This window comes from Dermacentor andersoni, chromosome 8 (assembly GCF_023375885.2).
Source record: "Dermacentor andersoni chromosome 8, qqDerAnde1_hic_scaffold, whole genome shotgun sequence".
In the NCBI taxonomy this organism is placed as follows: domain Eukaryota; kingdom Metazoa; phylum Arthropoda; class Arachnida; order Ixodida; family Ixodidae; genus Dermacentor; species Dermacentor andersoni.
The window spans coordinates 149957039-149981022 of NC_092821.1; the positions used below are offsets into that span (position 1 = coordinate 149957039).

Here is a 23984-nt window from a genome sequence, read left to right on the forward strand (position 1 = left end):
ATAGTACGCGCTTAGATGCGCTCGGTGTTTTATATTAATGCACAGAGACAGGCAACGGCCGAGCACTAACAACCACCGCCTTCTTTGTCTTCTACTGGCGCCCACGATGTTGGCGCGACGTACACGCGCAGCGCGCGAGGCAACTGGCGCCACGCAGCAGAGACAGCGCCCTGGCCGCTACCAGGCGTCTCACAACGCTAGTACGACGATGAGCGCCGAAGGAAAACAGCAAACTTGCAGCTGGAAGCGCGGGTACCGTCTGTTTCGCTGTCGTGCTACGTATTCCTACGTATTGCTGCACGCAGCAAGAGCATATCAGGGCGCGCGCCCACTCGACTTCCCCGTTTCTTGGGGCCACACGCACGGCGCACCAGCTAGCCTTTCCCTCGCGGGGCAGCGCATGCGCCGTCAATACCGTGACAGCACGGCGTCGCCAACGCCCCGCAAGAAAATTACTGACGCCTTGCATTTATACTTGACTGCGAATGTGTGCTTATAGTTTCGTACGCGCAAAAATAACCTAGCCTTTCTTTTTTTCACGTGAAGCGTCTTTCAGTTCGGTCAGCATAGAGGGTTGTTCGCTAAAAGCACATGCAACGAAGCCACGTAGTACTATTATCGCTAACCTAACTTTGCAACCGGGCTGTACGTACGCGCCTTACCTTGGTAGAGAGAGGAAGCCATCACACGCACATGCATATAGGTCGCGTGTGCAGATGGCACCGTTGTCGCGCACGCGTGACGTAATCGCAGCACAAATTAAGCCCCTCCCTCGGCGCCTCACAGAGGCGTAGCTCGGCTGTATACGCTTGTCGATCCGAGCGACAGGGATCGCGTTTGAGTGCTCACTCCAGCCCCGTACAGTATAGGTGTAATCCACCACACTCAAGTCTGTGGTCACCGGCAGTTAGAAGGCACACAAGCGTGCAGTTTGCTGCATAAATTTGCCATAGTTGCACGGCTTTGGCGCCCCCGGCGTTCGGCACGTACGTATGTATATAGGGCCCAGAAATGGCGCGGAGAGAGACTTGGGCAGCGCGAGACCGAGGTACGTATGCCAATTCGCGCCAATCCCCTTCCGGGCACTGCGGGTCCACTACGAGCATAGGGAACGAGAACGACTGCAAGATTAATTAGACCGTGGAAACGTCTTCACTAGGTGTATACCATAAGCTATAGCATGTTACGTAAGCTCTGTAAAGGCGTGAATAAATGTCGCTCGTGTAGTTGTTTACGACATTTCTGTACCCCAGCGCCCATACGCCCTCGGTAGCACGTGCAAAACGACTGAACTGGCCGACGGACAATGTTCTTTTGTAAGACGTTCCTTTTATATAAGGTGCTAATCGCCGAGTCAGTGCGGTACCGGCTCGTGGTGGTTCTTGGGGGTTCCGCGTGCAATCGGCGTCGTACTCGCGTGCGTGGTTTCGCACGCCCTGCAAACGCCCTGCAAGCAGCTGAATTTACCACGTGCGTGAAGCCGGTTTCACATATAAGCGACGCTCACGGGGTGAGGTGAGGCGCCGATCGAGGCGGCTGACACACAGGCGTCTGTTTCGGCGTGGCAAATCAAGCTGCGCTCAGCATGCAGGGAGTTGAGCGCCGATAAGTGCGACTCGCACGCCCCAAATTAACGAAATCATCGCCGTTTCGAAAGGGCTCGAGGCGATCGGCGTTGCGTGCGGTCACTGCACCTTGTATAGCGAGAGCCGTCCCTGCGGTGGCACGCGTATAGGATTTGATAGATACTGCTGGCAAATACAATAGGTTGAAGAGAATGAAAATACGAAGCCGTGGATATCACCTACACGTTCCTCGCGAGCTTGCCGAGGCGAGAGAGATATACAACGCCTGTCGCGCGGCGAGCTTTATAACAAACGCCCCGAATCGAATCGCAGCGTTACAGCTGGAGCACCAACGCAAGTATAGTGGTTGATCGCTCCCTCCGACGGCCCGCGGGAACGAGTCATCGTTGGCCTTTCAGGGTGAGTTGCGTTGCCTCTGCCCGTATGGTATATAGTATATACGCGCGTGAGAACCTAGCCGCATGTATACTTACCTATTGCATTCAATACCTCTCACAATATACTGCTATTTCTTTTTTAATGACAAGCTATACATCTGGCGTGGTTTACGTGCCAAAGCCAAGATATGATTATGAGGCATTCCATCGTGGCGGACCGGATTAATTTGGCCACCCGGGATTCCTTGACGTGCAACCCAGTGTACGGTACACGGGTGCGTCTCTGGCATTTCGCCCCCATCGAAATGGGGCCACCGTGGCCGCGGGATTCGTTCCCGAGACCTCTGGCGTCGCAACGCCAAAGTCACTATACGGTGTACGGCAGGCGGTATATACATGTTATCGGAAATATTCAAAGCCGGATCCATAGTAAACTGTATGGGTGTTGTTTAAGCGTACTATTACGGGTGACGGGATGTCGTCGCTGTGTCTCGTCTAAAACTGCACTGTTCGGCTAGAGTTACCGTGTTAGAGTGTTTTCGATTGTCCTCGAACTTACTGCCGCTTAAATACTCAATACGGGGAATCACCGGAGCCGTGAACTGCTGCTGATCTTCATTGGCATACTCCTTGAAACGCGGCGGTGACAAATCTATAGCCTACTGGATCTAATCAGGCTTTACTACACCTATCACAGTCCAGCATTTCACCTACTTCTCGCTTATATTTTTCCTTCTCCATTAAAACCTCCATCTCCATACTGCGCAGTTACTTATGCCTGTAACGGATCCGGTCCTATCAATCTCTTCCCTTGCTTCCCCCCCTCCCTCCCCCCCCCCCCCCACACACAGAATACTCTAACCCGTCCTTGCTTATCTCGACTGCTGACCAGTCATTGCTTCCATCCGATTTGAATCCCACGGCTTCTGGAAGGAAGGTGGGCGTTACCTACTGGTCTCGCTAGGCGAATATTCCTCCGCATATTCCACTATAGGATGTGCCGCGTTGTGTACGAATTTTTGCTGCAGCATGCGGATGCCTCAGCTTGTTGGGAATATTTGCTGCGGTATGTTCTCGTCCTTTGGCAGCGAGCTCGGGCCTCAAATAGCAACGTCTTTAGCGCTAACGTGCGATGACGGAAAAGGCGTTCAGAACACAATGCGCTAACTTCAATAATGTTGTTCCCCCGAAAAAAAAGAAAGAAACCATTATCCACCGCGTACAGTATACGACCACACCTGATCAATACGTCAAACTGAGCTTTCAAAAAAAGAAAAAAGAAGGCAGTTTCTTTACCTAGCAGGTCGACACAGACGGAGCGATTACACAGCTTTGACCACTCCGATCGATGGCCCGTCACCCAATAATTCCGCGCACATCCGTTTCTCTGTGCCTGGTCCGAACCGCCCGATCAGCAAACTGCAATGAGTACACAGTCCTGCGGTGTAAGAAGCGCATAGGAGACAGGACAATGTCTTCGTGATCGCCTAAGAGAGCCTATAGTTCAAATGTGAAGCATTACCGTTACGGCAATCTGTCCGTTCACTCTCAGGAACGCGGCTACGCTCCTTTGCTTGGCGATTGTGCGGTTCTGGCCACGCAGAGAGTGTGCACGAAATTATCGAGGCGCTGGCTGTCAGCCGGATGATATAGTCAAAGCGGTGTACGCACTCCGTCAGTCGAGCTGCTAGGATAGAGAAACGGCTTTGTTTGCAAAGCTCAGCTTGACACATTGATCAGGTGTGGCGCTGCTGTGCCTGATGTGTAAAGGTAGTTTTCTTCTTTTTCTGGGAAAATCATGTTGTCGAAGTTAGCGCATTGTATTGTCAATCTCTTCCTTCCGTCCTTGTTCGCTGGCGAAAAAAAAAATGTTATCCAAATTTGAATTCCAGATTAAAGCCTACGATGTTGCTCCAATTTTTGCGGTAATTTGTGGACCATTAGCCTTACGTTAAATGCAGTCCGATCGGTGTGTGATGCAACCGCATGTTTTCTCCTTGCGCTGTTCTTCATCCCTCCAAATTCTTCTTTTTTTATTTGGGGTAGGGGTATTTATCGTTCCCTCCTGATATCTCTCATATTCTTCATTCACTATTCTTTTGCTGTGCACTTTTTTCTCTTCCAGAGAAGCAGGCATTGTGCCCTTCCTGGTTGAAGTTGCCAGTTTTACGCTGTGAAATGATGCCGCACCCTTAAAGCTGAACAAGGGTGCAGATATGTCTATAACAGCTTTACACCCAGAACATGGGTGTTTGGGTGTGAGTTACAGACAGATTTACACCCCTCTTGACTTTTATGGGTGTGCACTGCTGAAATAGTTGCCCCCTTTGGGGTGTATATTTGTCTCACAAGGGCAATCGTCATCTGCCTTGCTTGCGCTTCCTTTCTGGAAAACGCTGCGCTCGTTACTTTCCTTTCGAGAATGCTGTGTCACGCTGACGCTGTCACGCCGTTCGTGACTAAGACGTACGGGGCTCGCAGCGTTAAAGAAAGGAAATGCGGGCAAGACAGATGACGATTATCGTTGTGGGACAAGGTACACCTCAGAGGGTGCAAACTCTTTTTAAGAGTTTATGTTATCTTGTTCTAGGTGCAAGGGTGTGAGTAATGGACAGATTTACACCATTTTCCATTTTTCAGAGTGTATATTATTTTACAGTGTAGCTCTTTTCCTGTTCTCTGTGATTGTTTTGATGTGTGCAGACCAAACAATAATAATAACTTTCGTTTATGCGCACACCCAGGCAGGTGCTCTGTGGCAGCAGCAGAAGCAAAAGTGGTAGCGACATAGGATACATTGCAAAGCGCCTGAATTTTCTTTTTGTGTGTCTCATGTACGTTCTTGTCAAAGGAAAATCATAAAGTGAGTATAAGTAAACAACTGTATGTCGACGTTTCGCGCCAGCTGCTGAGAATGATAGGTGAGGTCACTGGTGTATTAGCACTTGTGTGCTCTGTGCTTAAACTATGCGTCAGAATAGGTGGCGTACAACTCCACGCCTCCGCGGGTGGCGCCCTCTGGACTTCAAATGCGGATCTCAAAGGCCATGCTTTAGCTGGTTGAATGCGGCGGAAGCGATCTTGGGAGCCGGATACACGTCACAGACGTCGGGTTTTGGACGCCACTTGTAAGATGCCGTTACCAGAGTTGTTGCATAAGCTGGAAACTCTCCACGGCGTTCCTGCTACGTCGAGGCTTAGGCTACGGAGCGATTTGAGGAACGAGCTCGTATGCGGAAAAAAACTGACGAAGTTTAAGTTGTGATGGCGGACTGCTTCCGTATCTTGTACGTGTCTCTTTTTTTTTTAGACTAATACAGAATTTTTGATGATTGCTTGCGCCTGACAGCACAACAGTATTCTTCGGACTAGGTTGCTCTAAGAGGCAGACATTATTGTTTGGATGATAAATCGAAATGCATAACTGACTAATTATCAAAAATTAACAAATTCAGTTTCTAACCAATTATTTCATGGCACACATTGCAAATGAACAAATTGTAGCCCGGGAGCTTGCAAGGCATGTCAATTACGAAAGAATTTCGAGCATGGCACCCGTTTCGAGATGTACGCGCTGTCAAACTTGCAGTAAAAACTAAACCGTTGTTCCGCTTACTTTTGGAACTGGACCACCACTGTGGTTCGTCGCCCACTCTGGCAACGAATATCTCGGAGTGGTGTCATTCTGAGAACTTGTCCCGAGTGGATAATCGCCTTTCACACCCGCCTGCTACAATTCGTACACTGCAATATGTACCGCAATGTGACTAGCTAAATATGTAATGCATGAAATTGTGTTAATTAGTCGATCACGCATTTCATTTCGTTTTCATTTATTGATACTGTGAATCCCATCAGGGATTGTAACAGGAAGGGCTGTATGTGATACATAGGAACATGGCATAAGGTGTTACACACTAAATCTTATACAATAAAAAATTTGGGCATATAACAATTTGATTTCGTGATTGTACAAGAGAATAACTAGAACGAAGACGATATGACAACAATAATTACAGTTGCAGAAACCTGTTACAGGGTCAGTATTGAGGCAATAACAGTCACGCAACAATCAAGGTTACAATAATGCCAACAAGAAAAGAAATATATTGCATCATTAAACATCGTTAAAATAACAACGCAACAAGGAACTACGTAAATAATGAAAAGAATTATTGCTGCAATGCGTATAGTTGATCCGCAATCAGGGTACCAAACGTATCTAAGGATGAGCTGTCATTGATACCTGTGTTAAGATTATTCCGTTCGCGTGTCGCGCTAGGAAAAAATGAGTTGAAGATATCAGTGCGGAATGAAAATTCGTTTAATGTGTGTGTGAGTTTATGACAAGTTAATCTATACGAGGACGTTGATATGATAGTTCGATTTCTTCAGCAAGTAAATGTCCGACTCTTCTAGTAATCGAGCTCAAGGACTAGAATTGCGCTATCTGCCACAGCTAAGCACATATATCGGCGTGTACAGTCTAAAAAAAAAAAAAAAAACTAACGCCCGGTATCTGATAGATTACGCCCGCAACTTTGCGCAGTTAAACCTCTGAAATAGCCAACTCGCACTCAATAGTGCATCTTATCAGCAACATATCTGCTCTTCGATGGTCGACGGATGAACGAGTGATAATCTTGCCGCATTTACACCTCCTCTGGGCCTCTTTGCCTCTCTCATTATATATTTAGCGCGACGAACAAGAGCAATATACATGTAGTACGATAACTCTGAAAGCGTAACATAATTACGACGCTAAGCAGAGGGGAACGTTAAGCCTCGTTCGAAGGACACCGCTAGCTTAGCTCTCAACCGACGGGCACCGAAGATGCGGCGGAGTGAGGATTTGAGCGCCCGCTTAGATATTTACGCGTTAGGATTACGTCACTCGGTCTTTATCCGCCATAAGACCCGGCGCAATCGAGCACAGACGGTTCGCATACGATGAGACTTTCCAGCACGGGGAAGCAGACGACCGGAAGGCTTTGAGGAGACGTCTTGTGTGTGCGAATGTGGAGGAACCAATCGGATGCGAGAAGTCGGATCACGTGTGCGCGCGGTGCCTAAACCGCGTGTAAACTATGCACGAGTCGCGGCGCGAACCTTGTGTTTAAGTTAACAAGTCCTCGGCGGTGTCGCTTTCGTGACTTCTGGGTCGACCGCCGCAGCCACCACAAGCCGTCTGCTCGGAGGCGACGACGACGATATCGAGGCCAGACCACGAAAGTGGTGTGCACTTACCACCACACAGTCATTTGCAACGTAAGCAGACGACTGCGTGATCTTCTATCTTATGCTTTTTAGACAAGTCGTAACGACGGGCTGCGGAAATAAGAGCAAAGTACGTACATGGGAAAACATCATAACGATCGAATTCCGATATGTGTGGGCCTATTGGTGCGGCCATCTGCTGACGTCACATGAGGTCGACGAATGTCACGGTGGTTATGTGCGTCTTGTGAACATATAGCTTCCGAGTGATTCTCTCATTCTTAGGAGGCCATAATGATCGAACCTCTGCCACACGAGCTGACGTCACTTGACGGTGATCTCACACGGCGGCCACTGGCGAGAGTTCTGAAGTAGTTTCGTCATTGTGAACGCTCTCTAAATGAGGGTTTATGGACAGCGAGCAGAACGGTTTAACTAGCCTCTGCATTGTTTTATGGATTTGTACTCGTTCTGCGAAACTGTTATATTTAAGAAATTACCGACGAGTCTATGACCGTAATGCCTATGTTCTTCGCTTGATGCAGGCCCCAAAACATCGCGTCCATACGTGACCGAAGACAAAACCACACAGTGGCTTGTTGAGAAGACATCAAGATGACAAACGCCGTGTTGGCATCGCGGGTAAGTGAACAGCACCGCCTTTCGCGATCCTTTATTCTTTGTTTCTTGGGGTCAGAAACGTCGTGCTAGTCGTATCGATCACCATCGTTATAGGGCCCCTCACCAGGCCCCATAGCAAATTTTGTTTATACGCTGGAATTCGTTATTTGTCTTTCAGGGAGCGTTCTGCCGGAAATATTTTTCAGATCAGCTCATTGATAGCCGAGATAGAAACATTTCAGTGCCGCGAACCAATGATTTCAGGAGGCGAGCTCCACAGCCAAGCGAGACACTCTCTCCACTCGCTCCGCCTAGCCTCCGCAACCGAAATTTCCTTCCCTACGTTCTCCCATACCGGACCTATATAACGAAGTTTTACTAGCAGCGGAAAACTTCGTTAAATCGCAAATTTCGTTAACTCGAGGTTTGAAGGGTTCCGCATTAAAAACAACTTCACAAACTCCCGGAGCATTCCGGATGAATAATATCTTCTTAGTAAGCATCTGTAAACAAATCGCAAGAAGGTCGGGCTATAATAGCGCCGTTATGAGCGCCAGCGCCCGCAGTGCAGGTCGCACCGAGAGGAATGCACCGACGTGGCTCGCAGCCTCCGAGATTTGCGTGTGTTGCGTCGCATGGCGCCGTAAATCTTGGACGCCATAGATGGACGTGCTTAAAGAGGAAGCTTACTTAAGCTCGGGCCCAACTCTGACGCGACCTATTCAAATACATGTAAAACGCAAAAACGCTTTTCTGAGATAACAGCTGGGACGATTTCAATTAAACTTGTTGCATTCGAGAGAGAAAGCTAAATTCTAGTGACTGCTGGAAGCGAATTTTCGATTTAGGGCCTCAATTTTGTTGAAAGAATGTTTCAAAAAATCGAGAAATGTAGAAGCGCGAAGTTTGCAAATTAATAGCTCTCTGTAAAGAACAGATATCGCGGTTCCGTAAACGGCATCCATTAGACCATTCAAAGCGGACAAATTCGGTACGTGAATTTATATCTTAGGTGAATTCGTTACGTTGTGTGCAAGGGTTGCGCAAAAGCCATGTTTCCATATTACTAAATTTTCGAGATTCATGTGTGACCTATCAACTTTGTCCGCTTTAGATGTACTATTAGATGTAATTTACATAATTGTGGCATCGTTTTTATTGCCGAGTTAGAGTTGTAAGCTTGATAGTTTCGTTTTCTGAATATTTGAGATTTCGCCAAATTTTATTAAAGAAACGACAACCTAATAAAAAATTTGAAACCATCAGTCACTAGATTTTAAGTGTTTCTTTTAAATGCAATAAACCCCGTCAAATTCGGTGCAGTGGTTGCCGAGAAAAACGAATTCTCCTTTTACGTGTATTCAGATGGGAGCACTCGAGCTAAAGTTCCCTCTTAACGCCCGCAGCCGGCGCCCACAAATTAACTCGGCCGACATAGTCTTTTGCTAGATTTGATAGCCATACAGGCCCCAACTACATGATCGAAATGGCAGGAAAATTCGTTAAATCGAAACGATCCGAAAGTTACTTCGTTAAATCGCGAAATATTAATACACGGTTTTCAAAGCAACTAAGATCGGGAAATTAAAATAGTTCGTTACATCTCGAATTTTGTTAAATCGCGATTTGGTTGTGTGCACTTGTATAAGATGGATGCAGTGGAAGTAGTAAATGCAGTAAACCCTCGTTATATAGAACGAAATAATCGGGATATGAAACAGATTACGTTATAAGCAATACTTCGAAACATGCATATATGCTACTCTGAGCTGAAGCGTGGGGATTACCTATTCCGCACTTTGCACTAAGCAAAGTCTGGCGCCACTCCAATTCGAAAATAATCCGCTACAAACTGCGCATGATCTACATTCTGGACCGCGTCAAATAAAAAAAAAGCGATCTTTCGATATAAAGCGCACTAAATGACGGCATAATAACTTCTGAAGGCACAAGAAATGAATATTAAACAAATCCATGTACTGCACCCATCAGTCGCATATACACTGTAAAATAATCGACACCCTTAAAAGTAAATAGAGTGTAAATCTGTGTATAATTCACACCCTTACATCAGTTTAAAGGTGCGAGCTATAGACAGATTTATACGTCCTGATTCATTTTTAAGGGTGTCAGTCAATCTACAGTGTAGGGTAGCTGAACGATCTCGGCGCCTCGAGTTCCCTCTAGCAAATTTGTACGAAACTCTCATGCTGCAGTCGATGTAAAAGAGACAATCATGATTATGTCCAACAGGGCTTCCGCCTGCCTGTCCTGGTCGCGACAGTCCTGCTGCTGGCGTTGGCCGCCTCCGAAGAACAGCGAGGGTCGCAGGACAAGAAAAAGTTCGACTATTGCATCATCGGGGCCGGGCCGGCTGGCCTGCAGATGGCCTACTACCTGAAGAAGGCCGGCAGGGACTACAGGGTCTTCGAGAAGAGCAACATGACAGGTATATATATAGATGCGAGGCACGTATGTGAGAATTAACCACAACTGCACACAACAGTCGAACTCCTTTATAACGAAGTGCTTGCGGACTCCGAAATCATTCGTTGTAGAGGTCGCTTCGCTGTAAAGGCCGCGCACCTCGCAGCTCACTATTGAACCGGGACAGAACTATTCCTTCGCTATACAGGTCATTTCGTTGTAGAGGTGTTCGTTGTATAGAGGCATTCGTTGTAAAGAAGCGCTCGACTGTGCGTCGTTCATAACGCTTCTTCCCCGGACTCTGTTCTGCATTGTTCTCGGAGAGCCGCCCGGTGAGCTTGCGATGGAAATTAATTTTTCATCTTTGTGTTGTTCTTCGCGCTTTATTTTGTGTTCTCTCCCCTCCATCTTCATCTATCTTTCGTTTATCACTCACTATGCTTTTTCTATGTACGTGCCTGTATACGTACGCGGCGAGCATCCTTGCAGAACGGGCGATGGGTAGTGGCACTTTTACAGCGAGATCTGTTATGATCCCAGTCGGCCCCCCGATCGTTTTGATGTCCGCCGGTGTCGTCGCTTGGAATACTCAAATGCTTTGCGAGAAAGTGAAAAAGAAGAGAAGAATTAATCTCACTGTATTCTAGGGAACCGAACTTACGACCAGCAGATTGGCAGTCCACGACTCTACCTCCCAGCTACTCGTTCATTTTATTGTTATTATTAGGCGGGAAACAAAACTGAAAATATATTACAGAGCGAGCATCGCCACACACTCAAAATTCGGGCAGACAACACAGCCACGCGTTCAACAAGTGCATCCAGCTGGGCGGATGTTCCTGCGCAGCGTACGCACTTGTCAAGCTGCACTTTTACGATAAAAGGATCTTGTAGGTCGCAGGTTGTCGGCATGGCGATCACAGTCTCCCGACGCTGTGTGGACCCAGTGTTATGAACATATAGGGACAACCGCCAGTATTCCTTTTATTCCCTGCGTGATCAGGGATCCCTGCGTTGCAGACAGTTAACACATTGAATAGCCAAGCATTACACAGGCAAAAGGCCACAGTACACCTCAGTTTAAATTTGAAAAAATGACAACCATTCCACTCTGTGAAGATGGAATGGCTGCGAAAGCATTTTGCTTTTCGTTTGAGAGCTTTGACCATCCTCGGCACATCATATTTCGCCAGCTATCACTTCAACGTTCCGCCTTACGGACGAAACTGTAATCGTATTTTTTTCCTTCGTGTAGGTTACTTCTTCGGCACGTACCCGAAGCACCGTAAGCTCATCAGCATCAACAAGCTCCACACAGGTCAGCAGAACCCGGAGTACAACCTCAGGCACGACTGGAACTCTCTGCTCAGCGACGACCCGTCGCTGCTCTTCAAGCACTTCTCGAGGGACTACTTCCCGCACGTGAGTCTGTGTGAAGAATGTGATTTCGTATACCCGGGTATATTAACAAGCCTCTGCTGGAACGGAAAATTCGGATATCTGTGCGTGTGTGCTTCCGCGTCCTTGTGCGAGCTGTGTGCGCGTGTCTCTTGGTGGTGTCTATATTTTTTTTTCTTTTACAGCCATACTAGTTGTGAAACGTTTTCCTGTAGGTCGAAACGAAGCGGGCAATCGATGTAACAGAAAACTCCAGCCGCACAATGAAAAACGAAAGTCGTAGATTCGCCTGAAAAGCGAAGCGTCGATTGCGATAACAAATTAGTGGACAGCTAGCTATACGAAGGATAGTAGTTTTATAGGTCCTATAAACTGGTAAACATAGGCATGCTAACTAAATTAACAAGGATGGTGTCACGCGCGCGCACAAGCAAACATGAACACGTCACACTAGACGACCGCGGAAACTCGCTGTCAAAACGCTGGAAGGAGGAAGCGCGGCAGCAGGAGCGAGCGAATTGGCCTTCGAGCTACGTCTCGCATCAACGCGAAATAAGCCTCGAAAACACGGCAAGCGGCGGCCCGGGCCGCCCGGAGTAGAACGCGCACCCCTCCCTACCCTCCCCCTCATATCGCTGCGCGCGACGGAAAACGGCGCGCTTCCTCCCCGCATTCCTCGCTCGGGCGCGCCGGATTGAGCCGCGATCGCCGGCTCACCCTCGCACGCTTTCATTCGCACATGCAGCACACGGCGCGCGGCGACACGTTTATCGCCTTGAACTTTACGCGGAACCCCACGGCGACGCCGACGTCTACGGCGACAACAGAAATGCGCCTGGAATGTCCATACGATTGCTATATCGCAATAATAAAATTGAAATGGCGCAAACTGCAGGTTATATATTGAAGGAAAGACTGCTTCAGCAAGGTTAAAGTACGCAAGCTATATGTACCCGTTCGTCCAGCAAACCGCCTTGCTTAACGCGGGTTATAATGCTCGTATACACTTCGCACTCGGAACAGTAAGGTTGTTCGGCGCTGCGAGCTCCTCGCAACCCCTCAAGGCGGAACGTTAGCTTCAGTGTAGCTTTGCTCCAAGGCTGGCAACGCTTGTCTGACCGCTTCCCCGCCTCTGTCTTCCTCGGAACCCTTCGTCTTAGTTTGGCCGCGCGTCAATTCCCTCCCGCTCAATATCACCGCTCAGGCGGACGCCATGGTCAAGTACCTCGACGAGTACCGGCGCAAGCTAGGCCTCGCCGTCCAGTTCGACAGCGAGGCGCGAAACATTCGCCGGCTGCCCAGGGAGACGCCGACGGGCCACCGGTTCCAGTTCGAGGACCAGCGCGGGGACACGTACTCGTGCAAGTTCATGCTCATGGCCAACGGCATGTCCAAGCCGAACGAGCCGTACTTCGAGGGCCACGAGATGACCGTGGGCTACGAGGAAGTGTCCACGGACGTGGCCGACTTCGAGGCCAAGACGGTGCTCATCCTGGGCCGCGGCAACTCGGCCTTCGAGACGGCGAACCACGTGGCCGGCGTGGCGAACTACGTCCACCTGCTGGCCAGCTCGCCCCCGCGCTTCGCCTGGAGCACGCACTACGTGGGAGACCTGAGGTACGACGCCGGCCTCGAGCAGAGAGGACGTACGCACATAGATAGAATCACGTCTATGGGATTGCACACACAAGGACAGTGCGTTGTCGAGCTAATATGTACGCCACAGAGGAGCACACGAAACGGGTGAAAGTGGGACCTGTTGTCGCAGTTAGCTGGCACCTATTTAGCAACAAAAGAGATTAGATAGATAGATTAGATTAGATTATATAGATTAGATTAGATAGATTATATAGATTAGATTAGATAGGTTAGATAGATTAGATAGATTAGATTAATAGATAGATAGATAGATAGATAGATAGATAGATAGATAGATAGATAGATAGATAGATAGATAGATAGATAGATAGATAGATAGATAGCGAAGCACGACAAACCTGCCCCTGCCTCGAGGTTTCTTCCACTAAATTATTTTAGCTAACATGTCATATACAACTACACACGCTTCCGAAAGGTGCGGGCTGCAAAGAATACAAGTATAGACCCACAAAAATGCGGACATCATCAGTCTTTCGTGCAGCTCAAAGAACACCTGCGAAACAGAGCACGACTACGACAATAAGGAAGATAATACGTCAGAAGGAAACGGGGAAAAAAAAGGGGGGTGAGGGTTTATGTGAACGGGCGATATGAAATCCACGCGCGTGATATGTGGTGGGACACGCGCTAGGTGACACTCCCGATACCATAGAGCTGGAGCTACAAATAGGGTCAAGAACGAAGATGTGTCCTTCTCTCGTCCTTCGCGTGCAATGAGAACACTACTGGCATGGAGGCAGTGGCGCTGACTGAGGAGTCCGTATATAGTCACGTACACCCAGCCACAAAATATTACACTGTAAACGTGTTTGCACCTTTACCGTTAGGGCCTTACAAAATTTTATAGGGGACGACAACATAGCCCCAACTAGACGTGCGATGGCAAAAAGACGCAGTTGAAAACTATGTAATCGTTCTGACAGCTTTTGGCGCACAGAAATATCCGACCGGAGAGCTGTCATATCACTCCCTGCGAAATTCTCTTGTCGGATATTTGTGTGCGCCCAAGGCTATCAGAATGATTACATAGTTTTAAACTGCGTCTTTTCGCCATGGCACGTCTAGTTAGGGCTCTGTTGTCGTCCCCTATAAAATTTTGTAAGGCCCTAACGGTAAAAGTGTCACCAGTGGGACAAGGAAACACCCTTAAGGGTGTAAACATTCTTTGAGTGTGCGGAACACGAAATCTGAGAAAAAAAAAAACTGTCTAAGGAAATCTGAGAAAAATTAAGCCACACAACGCAGCCTAGTGTTAGCATTTACAGTCTCCACTATAGTATATGTGAACAACATTGTGAAGTTCGCTTTTACTCTCTATATCGTTACAGGCTGCTCGCAAACTGTACGTTTTCTTAGATCCTGTGGCCCGTAAACTTTCGTGGCCGGATCTATACGCGTTTGGTCTTTGTGTCTGGAAGTCCCTTTGATGTCACACACGTGTTTTTGGGCGTCACACGCCTTCTCGCTCTGCTTCGGCCTTACGCCTGATCTTTTTCTTTTTTCATTTGCTCTTCGCCCACCCTAAAAAAAATAATTTAATTATGGGGCTTTACGTGCCAAAACCACTTTCTGATTATGAGGCACACCGTAGTGGAGGACTCCGGAAATTTTGACCACCTGGGGTACTTTAACGTGCACCTAAATCTAAGCACACGGGTGGTTTCGCCTTTCGCCCCCATCTAAGTGCGGCCGCCGCGGCCGGGATTCGATCCCGAGACCTCGTGCTCAGCAGCCCAACACCATAGCCACTGAGCAACAACGGCGGGTAAAGAGGAGGCCCGCCTTGCACGTGCCTCCTCTCCCCTCTTGTCGCACACTTGACGCCCTCGTGTGGTGACAGTGCAGTTTCGAGCACCGCGGTCTCAAAAACGGAAGGACGCAGGTTCGACTCCGCATGATATAGTTTTTCATATTTTTTTTTTCTACAACGGGCTACGCACGCACGCAGGGCCGTGAACAACGAGCTGCTGGACCACTACCAGCTCAAGTCGCTGGACGGCCTGCTCGAGGCCAACCTGAACATCCTGCAGCTGGTGCGCACGAAGTCCGGCAAGATGGCGCTGCAGCTGCGCAACGACAGCGCCTTCAACTACGCGCCGCCCGAAGACGAGTACGACGTGGTCGTCCGCTGCCTGGGCTTCGTGTACAACGACGACATGTTCTCGCCGTGAGTACACAATCCGTGGACCGCACGGGGCCGGCGACGACGACGATAAGAACGACGCGGAGTCGGCACCACGCGTTCGGGACAAATACGTTTCCGCGCGCAGCCTTCAGCTGTAGCTGTTTATGATTTGTATTTAAAGGGACACTAAAGTGAAAAATGATTTCTTCTGCATCAGTAAATTACCATTCTACAACACCAAAAAACACCAATCCTACAACGATAAGACGTTTGGTACGCGCGTACGTTGTTATGAAATGTTGTGCTGGCATTCGACGCTGAGGTGAAGTGACGTATGTTAAGGCATGATGCCCTACGTAGGACAGTAACTAATGATGTGTTTAATTTTACGGTTTTGTCAAAGTGTATGACAATGTGAACAAAATGTGTGTGCCTCTGCTTTTGTCTTTGCCAGTATGGGGGCGAAGGACTCCCTCAAGCCATCCTTGAATGGCTTTTCCCTTCGCCTCCCATCACATCTATATGTGTTAAACTAAGAATCAATCAATCAATCAATCAATCAATCAATCAATCAATCAATCAATCAATCAATCAATCAATCAATCAATCAATCAATCAATCAATCAATCAATCCAGAACAATATACATATTTTTGTTACGTTATAGGCGGTTTGTCAGTGAGAGAACGTTCTGTAGGTTACAGATTGCAATATACTGCTAGAGGATCCGCTTCCGCAGTGCGGTATAATCTATGCCGTAGGGTATATGGTCGGCTTGTGAACACTATGCATATCTTTCGGAGACGAACTGTTTAAAAACTAGCTCATAGCTGGTGCCGCAAAGCAAATGCGTCGGAAAGTATAGTTTTTCCTGGGCTGGCATGCAGACCATGCTGCGGCCGGCAATGTCTCTCTGCCTTGGCCACCTTAGCTTAGCGCGTGCTGTGAAGAGGCATGCGTTTAGTAGAAGGCAAGGACAGAGTACTTGGTGTGGCTCACTCTGTAATTATCTTCCAAGTGCACCGCAGCACTCAATGAATTACCAACTCGCCAGTGATGCAGCTATATATATAGCTTACGGCGTGTTCGAGGGTGGGAAGCCAAAAAGTCTATCAGGTCTTACATACAGAACGACTGAGGGTTGAGCATGTTGAGGTTGGTATAAAGAGATTCACACGTTGGTTGGTTCACGCGGGGCCCGAGGCTGTTCTCGAGCAGCCTCGCGGTTTCGCATACTCGAAGCGGCTGAATTAAAAGACGGGACTTGTGTGTGCGCGCAGGTGCACGAAGCCTGAACGGGCCACGGGACGGAAGGCCAAGTTCCCTCTCGCCAACCGCGACTTCGAGTCCGCCAACGTACCGGACCTGTACTTCGTCGGCTCTGCGGCCCACTCCCTGGACTTCAGGGAGACCGCCGGGGGATTCGTCCACGGCTTCCGATACACGTGTACGCATCGCGCACCGGCCACGTGTCCGTGCGTCGTCGTCGTCGCAGTACCATAGTTACCAGAAGCAAAGCAAGAACTAAACTTTCTCTATATTGGAGCTATAGCGTATCTTTTAGACAGCCAGATAACTTCACCTCGCACTTCTTCCATCGTGCCGTTGACTTCCTTGCCGAAACCGTAAATCTCGAAAAGTCGCCGTCGCGAGGCAGCGGCGTTGAGCGGCGACTTCGACACATGCACAGCTATATATAGTGCTCGGCCAATGAAACGCGATGCACAGACCGCGCATGGCGGCCGGCGCTTCTTAAGGGGGAGGGGTGAGGGGGGAGAGGCACAAGTGAGTGCCGGTTGGTCGCTAAGGGGCCGTACGCCGTCACAGTGCATCACATGGATTTTCGCTGTCGTGGTACACAAAAAAGTCGCTGTTTCGCCCGAAAGGCGAGTCATTGATTGAGATAACAAATGCGCAGACAGCTATACGAAGTAAGGACAGTAGCTTTATCGGCCGTGTAAACTTGCAAACATTCGCTTACTGCCTAAATTTACAAGCATGGTGTAACCGCGTACAAGCAAACAGGCGCACATCCCACTCGATGACCGCGGACTCTCGCTGTCAAAGCGCTGGCGTGAGGAAGCGCGGCAGCAGCAACGAGCGAAATGGCCTTCGGGCCGCGTATCGCTTCACCACAAACTGAGCGGCGAGAACGCAGGACGCACAAAAGTATGAGCCGCTGTCGCACTCATAGACTCAGCCCCCGACGGAGATCGCTTTCAAGATAGCGCGCACGGCCGCGCAGTGCGCAGCTGCTGCCGGAGTACAAATTCCGCCGCCCCATCCCCCTCCCATCCCCAAGGCGCCATGCACGCGACTGAAGAGGGCGCGTTTCCTTCCCGCTTTGCTCCTTCGCACGCTCGAGATTGAGCCGCGATCGCCGAAAAGTAAAGATGGACTATGTACACTGTGCCCTAAAAAAGCCAAAAGGGTGATTAAAAGATGCCGATGGCCTAGTTGGTGAGCCATGATATTGAAGCAGCGCACTTACGTCCGGTCCAGCGCCTGTGTATGTCCTTTCTATGTGTACGTGTCAGATGTAAGTGCGCTGCTTCAAAATCGAAAGTGTGAACTTAATTTGCAAGTACGACTAGCTTTTACTGCGTGACAACGGCCCAAACGCGAAAAAAAAGAACGTTTAAATCTGTGACGTCACACTGGCGTGCAGGCGAGCGCGAAGTTTAGGAAGTGAAACTTTGATCTTCATTGTCGCTTCTAATAATCAGCGTATTACACTGAACTTAAAGCAAATAGATCTTTGAAATAATAGGTTATCAGTCTATACCAAGTTTAGTGTTCATCTTTAGTGCCTTCTTAAAAGGGTGGCCTTTTGTACCGGGTGGTGAAGACGTCACCATGCCATACAGAGATATTTGTCAATCTCATCCATGGCCCGACAGGTTTCTTTTGTCCCCCTTCTCCTGCCAATCGTCCAGCTTTCTCCTAGCTTATCTCCGCGACCTGTACTTCCGCACGGCGCCGCGTAGACGTGACGTCACCGCGAATCAATGTGTGCAGCGCGCGCCCTCCACCGGCTGCTGGAGTGGAAGAACCACGGCGTGCCCTGGCCCAGCGAGCGGCGACCCCTGGCGCAGCTGACGGACGCCATCTTGACGCGGGTCAACGAGGCCTCGGGCATCTACCAGATGCACCATTTCCTCGGCGACGTCGTCATCGTCGACCGGTACGTATGCACGACGCGAAAAATCGATTTAAGGCAGGAAGCTTGCTGGTCTAGATGGTGGTTATTCGTATAAGGGGACATTGCACTATAGCGCGCAAAAAGGGACGCGGACAGGAACACAAAAAAGCGCTCGGCGCGCCTTTTTCATGTTCCTGGTCCGCGTTCCTTTTTACGCGCTAGTGCAATGTCCTCTTTGCGAAAATCGAGTTTAGGCAATACGAAGTGTGGAACCGAAGCTCTGCTGTCAATATGCGAGCGTTTGCGAGATTTATTTCCTCCGTACTGCAGGGGGGGGGGGGGGGGCAACCTGGGACGAATTAAGTGCTCGGACTCGGGAGTACACGAGGCCGGACGAGTATTACGAGCGTTTCCTTTGAAATTGACGTAGTGGACGATCCCACCAAGCGATCGCTACATTAATGCGAAGCATTCTCGACGAGTTCAACCCATGTTTTTGTTTTTGTTTCTTGCAACGGGTGTCTGTAGCCTCTTTCGCGAAACACGAAAATACTCTACAAGTGAGCTCTATGTCAACTTCCCTTGATATCTACGTGCGGACATCTTAATTTTGAATAAAGGAACCGTACATAGGATTCGCTACTGTCTGCAGGCCGAAAGAAGAGTGTCCACTTTAGATTGATTTATTACGTCGAAAAAAAAAAGGACAGCTAAAGAGCACGCATATGACCGAGGGAGAGGGGCGAACGAGTGTTATCGCACGTCGTTTAATGCTGGGTATCTTGTACATAAAACATTTGTGGGAGGGGCATCTGTCACGTGGTCCCTTCCGCCTCTCCGCCCCGCTGGCTATTCTTTTTGTCCACGTTCCATTGCACTGCTTTCTTTTATTCTCTTCAATGGCTTCGAGACCCTTTATGAACATAGGAAATCAACGTTGCCGATCATTTAATGAGGCTTCTGTGAACATGTGAGACAAATATTATTGCCCTTTAAGCAGCAGGAAATTCACAACCTCGTGCCGAAAGCAGTGAACGGTCGCTTGTTCTCGAATCCGCAACCTCGTCACCGAAAGCATTTGGCTTACCAACGCTATTGGCCGATTTCGTGATCACGAGAACATTCTCAGTAATACATATATACTAATTTTGCGTTACATAAATGAAAAATACGAATGTCTGCGATCTCAAAAAGACAAAAAAAAAAATGGTTTCACCTTTGCACTGCGCGTAGCACGTGGTCTCCGAGATGGCAGCAGCGCGCTGCGTAGCCTGGTCTACTGCGGCCGCCACGGGGTGCCGCGACGAGCGCTTTCACCGCCGTGAATCTCCGAGGCCTTGCCCTGTTGGCGTCTTCGCCGTGCAGCTTCCAGCGCGCTAGCGGAGTCGAAAAGAGAGATGCAGCCGGGTATCGGTGCGATCACCCCCCCCTCTTATAGTTAAATGACTCGAAAAAAAATTCCGGCATCAGATTCGCGGGACGACATACTTTAATAGAGAGGCTATTCTATGATTAGTTGGAAAAGGTGTTTCAGGGCCCCTTTAAAGCTTTTAAAGTTTCTCTCTCACCCTCAAATGTTTTCGCTAGAGCAAAGCCCACTAATCAACTCCCGCAATCGTTTCCAGGAGCAAACTGGAGTTCGAGTACCTGCAGGAGTTCCCGCTGCCGCTGCTGCCACAGTTCGAAGAGAAGACGGGCCGCAAGGTGGAGGGAAAGGAGGTGATCGTGGTGGCGCTTCGTTACAACCCAGACTTCTCGGGACCGCGGCTGGACACCTTCCACTCGCAGCGATCGACCGACGACGTGGAGAAGGCGCACCTGTCCAACTTCCTGCACCCGGTCATCTACTACTACAACCGCCTAGCCCAGACACCCGGTGAGCAGTGCAACCATACCGCTTTGGGACACGTGGAGTGTAAGGGAACAAGAATGAGTTTTAGCCTGTATGAACCTCGTCTTCGGAACGGCACTAAACAACGCACGTATGAAAAGGCAACGCATGTGCATATTCTTTGGTAGAGAAGCTACATAAACAGGAATAAAGTGCCTCAGAAAGGCACTTTATCCTTTGAGGCTATTTATGCCTGTTTATTTAACTTCTATACCCCAGTGTGCTACTCTATCCGTCGGCCCCCTTCTTGATTGTGGTCATGTCAACATTAATATTCGTAAAAAAATCTAGATGACGTTATATTGCAAGGATGGGAAGGCGGCGAGAACTTAGCATGCACCTTTATTTAATGTTTGCCCTCAGGTGGTGCGTAACATCCGTGGCATAGATACACACTTTATTAACGATGATTTACATTTAGCCGCAGCATGCGGAACATAGCCAGCGGCAAACTTGTAAAATCCGAAACTAACAAGCAACATACTTAGAGATCACAGCGACTTCTTCAATGTAAGCATAGGAGCGTTTTCTTTTTATGCGAAGCATATTACTAGAGCTCAACCCAGCTCCTCAGGCGCGGCGGTGTCGCCTTCAATGACCTTTAGTGACCCCATGCCATACCACGTGACACCGTGACGTCACGACAGAGGAGAAACGGGGCTCCAACTCGCGCCGTCGCTCGCGGCGTCGCCTTCAAGGCTGACCACGTGACACCGTGACGTCACGACAGAGGAGAAACGGGGCTCCAACTCGCGCCGTCGCTTGCGGCGTCGCGGCGGTATATAAGCAGCTGCGCTTGTTTCTAGGTGGCTTTGGCTCAACTCTTGCAAGATGGGCTGGGTGGGAATCGAACCAAGGTCTCCGGAGTGTGAGACGGAGACGCTGCCACTGAGCCACGAGTACGATGCTTCAAAGCGGTACAAAAGCGCCTCTAGTGAATGCGGTGTTGCCTTAGAAACGAGCTGTTTCTAAGGCCCCGTTTCTCCTCTGTCGTGACGTCACGGTGTCACGTGGTATGGCATGGGGTCACTAAAGGTCATCGAAGGCGAAGCAGAGTAACGCATGAGTTGTTTCTTCGTCTAGCCGAACCAAATATAGCCAAGCAACAGCAGTTCACCAGGCTAAACAGTGGTTCAACAACTAAAATAAAGGCTAGTATGCTTCGCATCCTGGGCTTAACCTTAGCTAAGCCACAGCCATTTTTTTTTTGCATTTCGCGGTCCTCATGGAAATGCGGACGCGTCGCGAACGGGATCGAACCCGCCGCGACCTCGAGCTCCGAGCAGCAGGATTCCACGTCCACGAGGGCTGCACACGGCAGGTTGCATTCTTATAGGCTGCCGTCGCCGTGATGTCCACTGATTCTGAATACTTGTTTTTTATACATACACGAAGCCCACGCCTTCGCGACGCTAATGCCATTCATTCTCCTTTGAGAATTGCGTATGATATCGGGCTAGCCACTTTACACCTTCATGGGTGAATAAAGGGTGTTTCATTGTCCCGCGGCTAGCACGTACCCTGACGTTTAAGGGCTAAGATTGAATCGTTGCTGGGGACTTGCTGAAAGTGTCTTGTTTGCCGACTCCTTTTGTGGCGAGTAATTGTGATTAAAGCTGTGAGAGGCAACACGAAAAGTGCAGGAAGTAAATTTCCCAAGCTATCATTGTCAAATTCTCTTTTGTCAGATATATCTGTGCGTCCAAGGTTGTCACAGTTATTAGTTTTCAACACCTTTTCATCATTGCACGTCTAGTTAGACCTCGTCGTTGAGCCATAAAATAGCTAATATTGCCCTAACTGTAGGTCCGTTACCCGCGGGACAAGCCAACACCATTAAGGGTGTAAAACTCCTCTAGAGTGTGGTTTACCTGTGGAGCTTAAGAAGTTAAGCGTAAGAAGTTTTTTTTTTTTTACGGTGTCCGTTCAAAGTGTGCTCTTTGCAGCGGGCGAACGTGTAGAAGAGGTCGAGAACCGCCACGGCAACCCGAGCGTTCCGGTACCCGACAAGATTCACCACATGCTCGAAGACTTCCTGACGCGCTGGACGTCGCCGCACCTGCACGTCGAGCCGCTGCGAAGGTATTCAAGCTTATACGCGGTTGACGCCTGTACGCGCGCGCGGTCACAATCAATTGAATTTGGCGCAAGCTCCGCCCACGAAGCCGAATTACTCTCTACGCATTCGCATTCCGAAACGTGCAGTTCCGGAAGTATACGCCAATTATCGAAAGAAATTCAGCTCTCCCGCGACGTCACGGAAACGAGCCATTGGCTGGTGCATCCACGTGAAATTCTAGGAAATTCAATGGAAACTGAAAAGAAAGAGAGCTTAAAAATTCCTTTTTTTCCTGAATGAGTGCAAGTAGAGTTCCCCAAGAAAGACACTTTACTATGTCTAAACTGATATATAAGTGTTATCGAAAAAAACCACGAGCAGTGTAGTTGACCTGAAATTTTCCCGCTTTTCATTTCCGGCCGTAAATCAAGATCCCAGGCCTCCAGACCCTATAAGTGCTGGCAAAATTTCAGCGCGCCCGAAATATCATACTATAATAGATTTTCTGCGAGCCACTTTCGATTTCGTTTCCCGGGAAATGTATATGGGGCCCAAGGTGCCGAGAATCCCTTGCTCCCTCATACTTTTCTTTTGTTATTGTGAAGACTCCGGTTCAGTTTACTATATCATAGAGAAGGGTTAACCAGCACAAGTGACCACTCCCGCACACAGTGAGATCACCTTCCGTATTGCAGTAGGGCGGCAAGTTGCGCTAGCTTGTGGAAGTGTCACCTTGTAACACGGGGTTTGCTGCGCTACGAACACACGGACGACAGAAGCATAGAAATGGACAGCACGCGCACAGTCCTGTCCATTTTTACTCCTGTCGTATGCGTGTTTGTAGGCCAGCAACCCCCGTATGACAAGACGACACTTCCACAGCCTGGCAGGTGGGCACGTGCAGGCAGCTAGAAATTGCACGTGCTGCAATATGCTCGCGCAGGTTCCTGGAGTCGTGCCTGGGTGTAGACCTGCGTCGCTACCGAAGCACAGAGTGCTTCGCCAAGCTCCTGGACGGGGCGGCGGCGGACGTGACGTCTCCGCTGCCGCTTAGTTGCGTGCAGCGGCCCGAGTTCGAGACCGGCAGCCACTTCCTGCACTCCGAGCACGACGACACCTTTGCACGGAACTAGGTCGACCATGGCTTGCCGCCGACCACTATGGAAAGCCGATGAGAGCAGCTCTGTGTACATAATAATGCTCTGCCCACCGTCTCAGTACCCTAACCTCGGGCCAAGCAAGCTATAGTTTCATATTCCCATCCCCGTGCTTGTGGAGTTGACATCGCTGGACATGGGCCGAGAAAAAAAAAAGAAGTGCGATGAGAGGAGGGTATGCAGGGATACTGCTATTTAAATTCGCTCATTAACATGCCCACCAGATACATGTGATGTAAATCAGTATAGATATATGTATCACGTGAACAAGTTGTTTCTCTGTATAAAGAATTGTTGTGATGCCGTATTTGTGTGCAATATTTCGC

At 49.1% G+C, this 23984-nt stretch overlaps 1 protein-coding gene across 1 annotated transcript; it reads left to right on the top strand.

Annotated features, from left to right (window-relative positions):
* Nucleotides 1-1689: 1689 nt before the first annotated feature.
* Nucleotides 1690-23965, top strand: LOC126529007 (FAD-dependent oxidoreductase domain-containing protein 2-like). The gene is made up of 11 exons (XM_050176611.3): nt 1690-1985; nt 7726-7822; nt 10055-10250; nt 11484-11650; nt 12831-13243; nt 15234-15452; nt 16690-16856; nt 18428-18593; nt 20177-20427; nt 22389-22524; nt 23445-23965. Exons 2-11 carry the CDS (start codon nt 7796-7798, stop codon nt 23632-23634), a joined length of 1932 nt encoding a protein of 643 aa, XP_050032568.2. The 5' UTR covers nt 1690-1985; nt 7726-7795; the 3' UTR covers nt 23635-23965.
* Nucleotides 23966-23984: the final 19 nt, after the last annotated feature.

What these genes read in the sequence shown, in the direction of transcription:
- LOC126529007 (XM_050176611.3), top strand. Translation starts at nt 7,796, where the DNA reads ATGACAAACGCCGTGTTGGCATCGCGG. An exon ending in CACTACGTGGGAGACCTGAG is followed by an intron (nt 13,244 to 15,233) that starts GTACGACGCCGG and finishes GCACGCACGCAG; the next exon opens with GGCCGTGAACAACGAGCTGC. An exon ending in CCACGGCTTCCGATACACGT is followed by an intron (nt 16,857 to 18,427) that starts GTACGCATCGCG and finishes CAATGTGTGCAG; the next exon opens with CGCGCGCCCTCCACCGGCTG.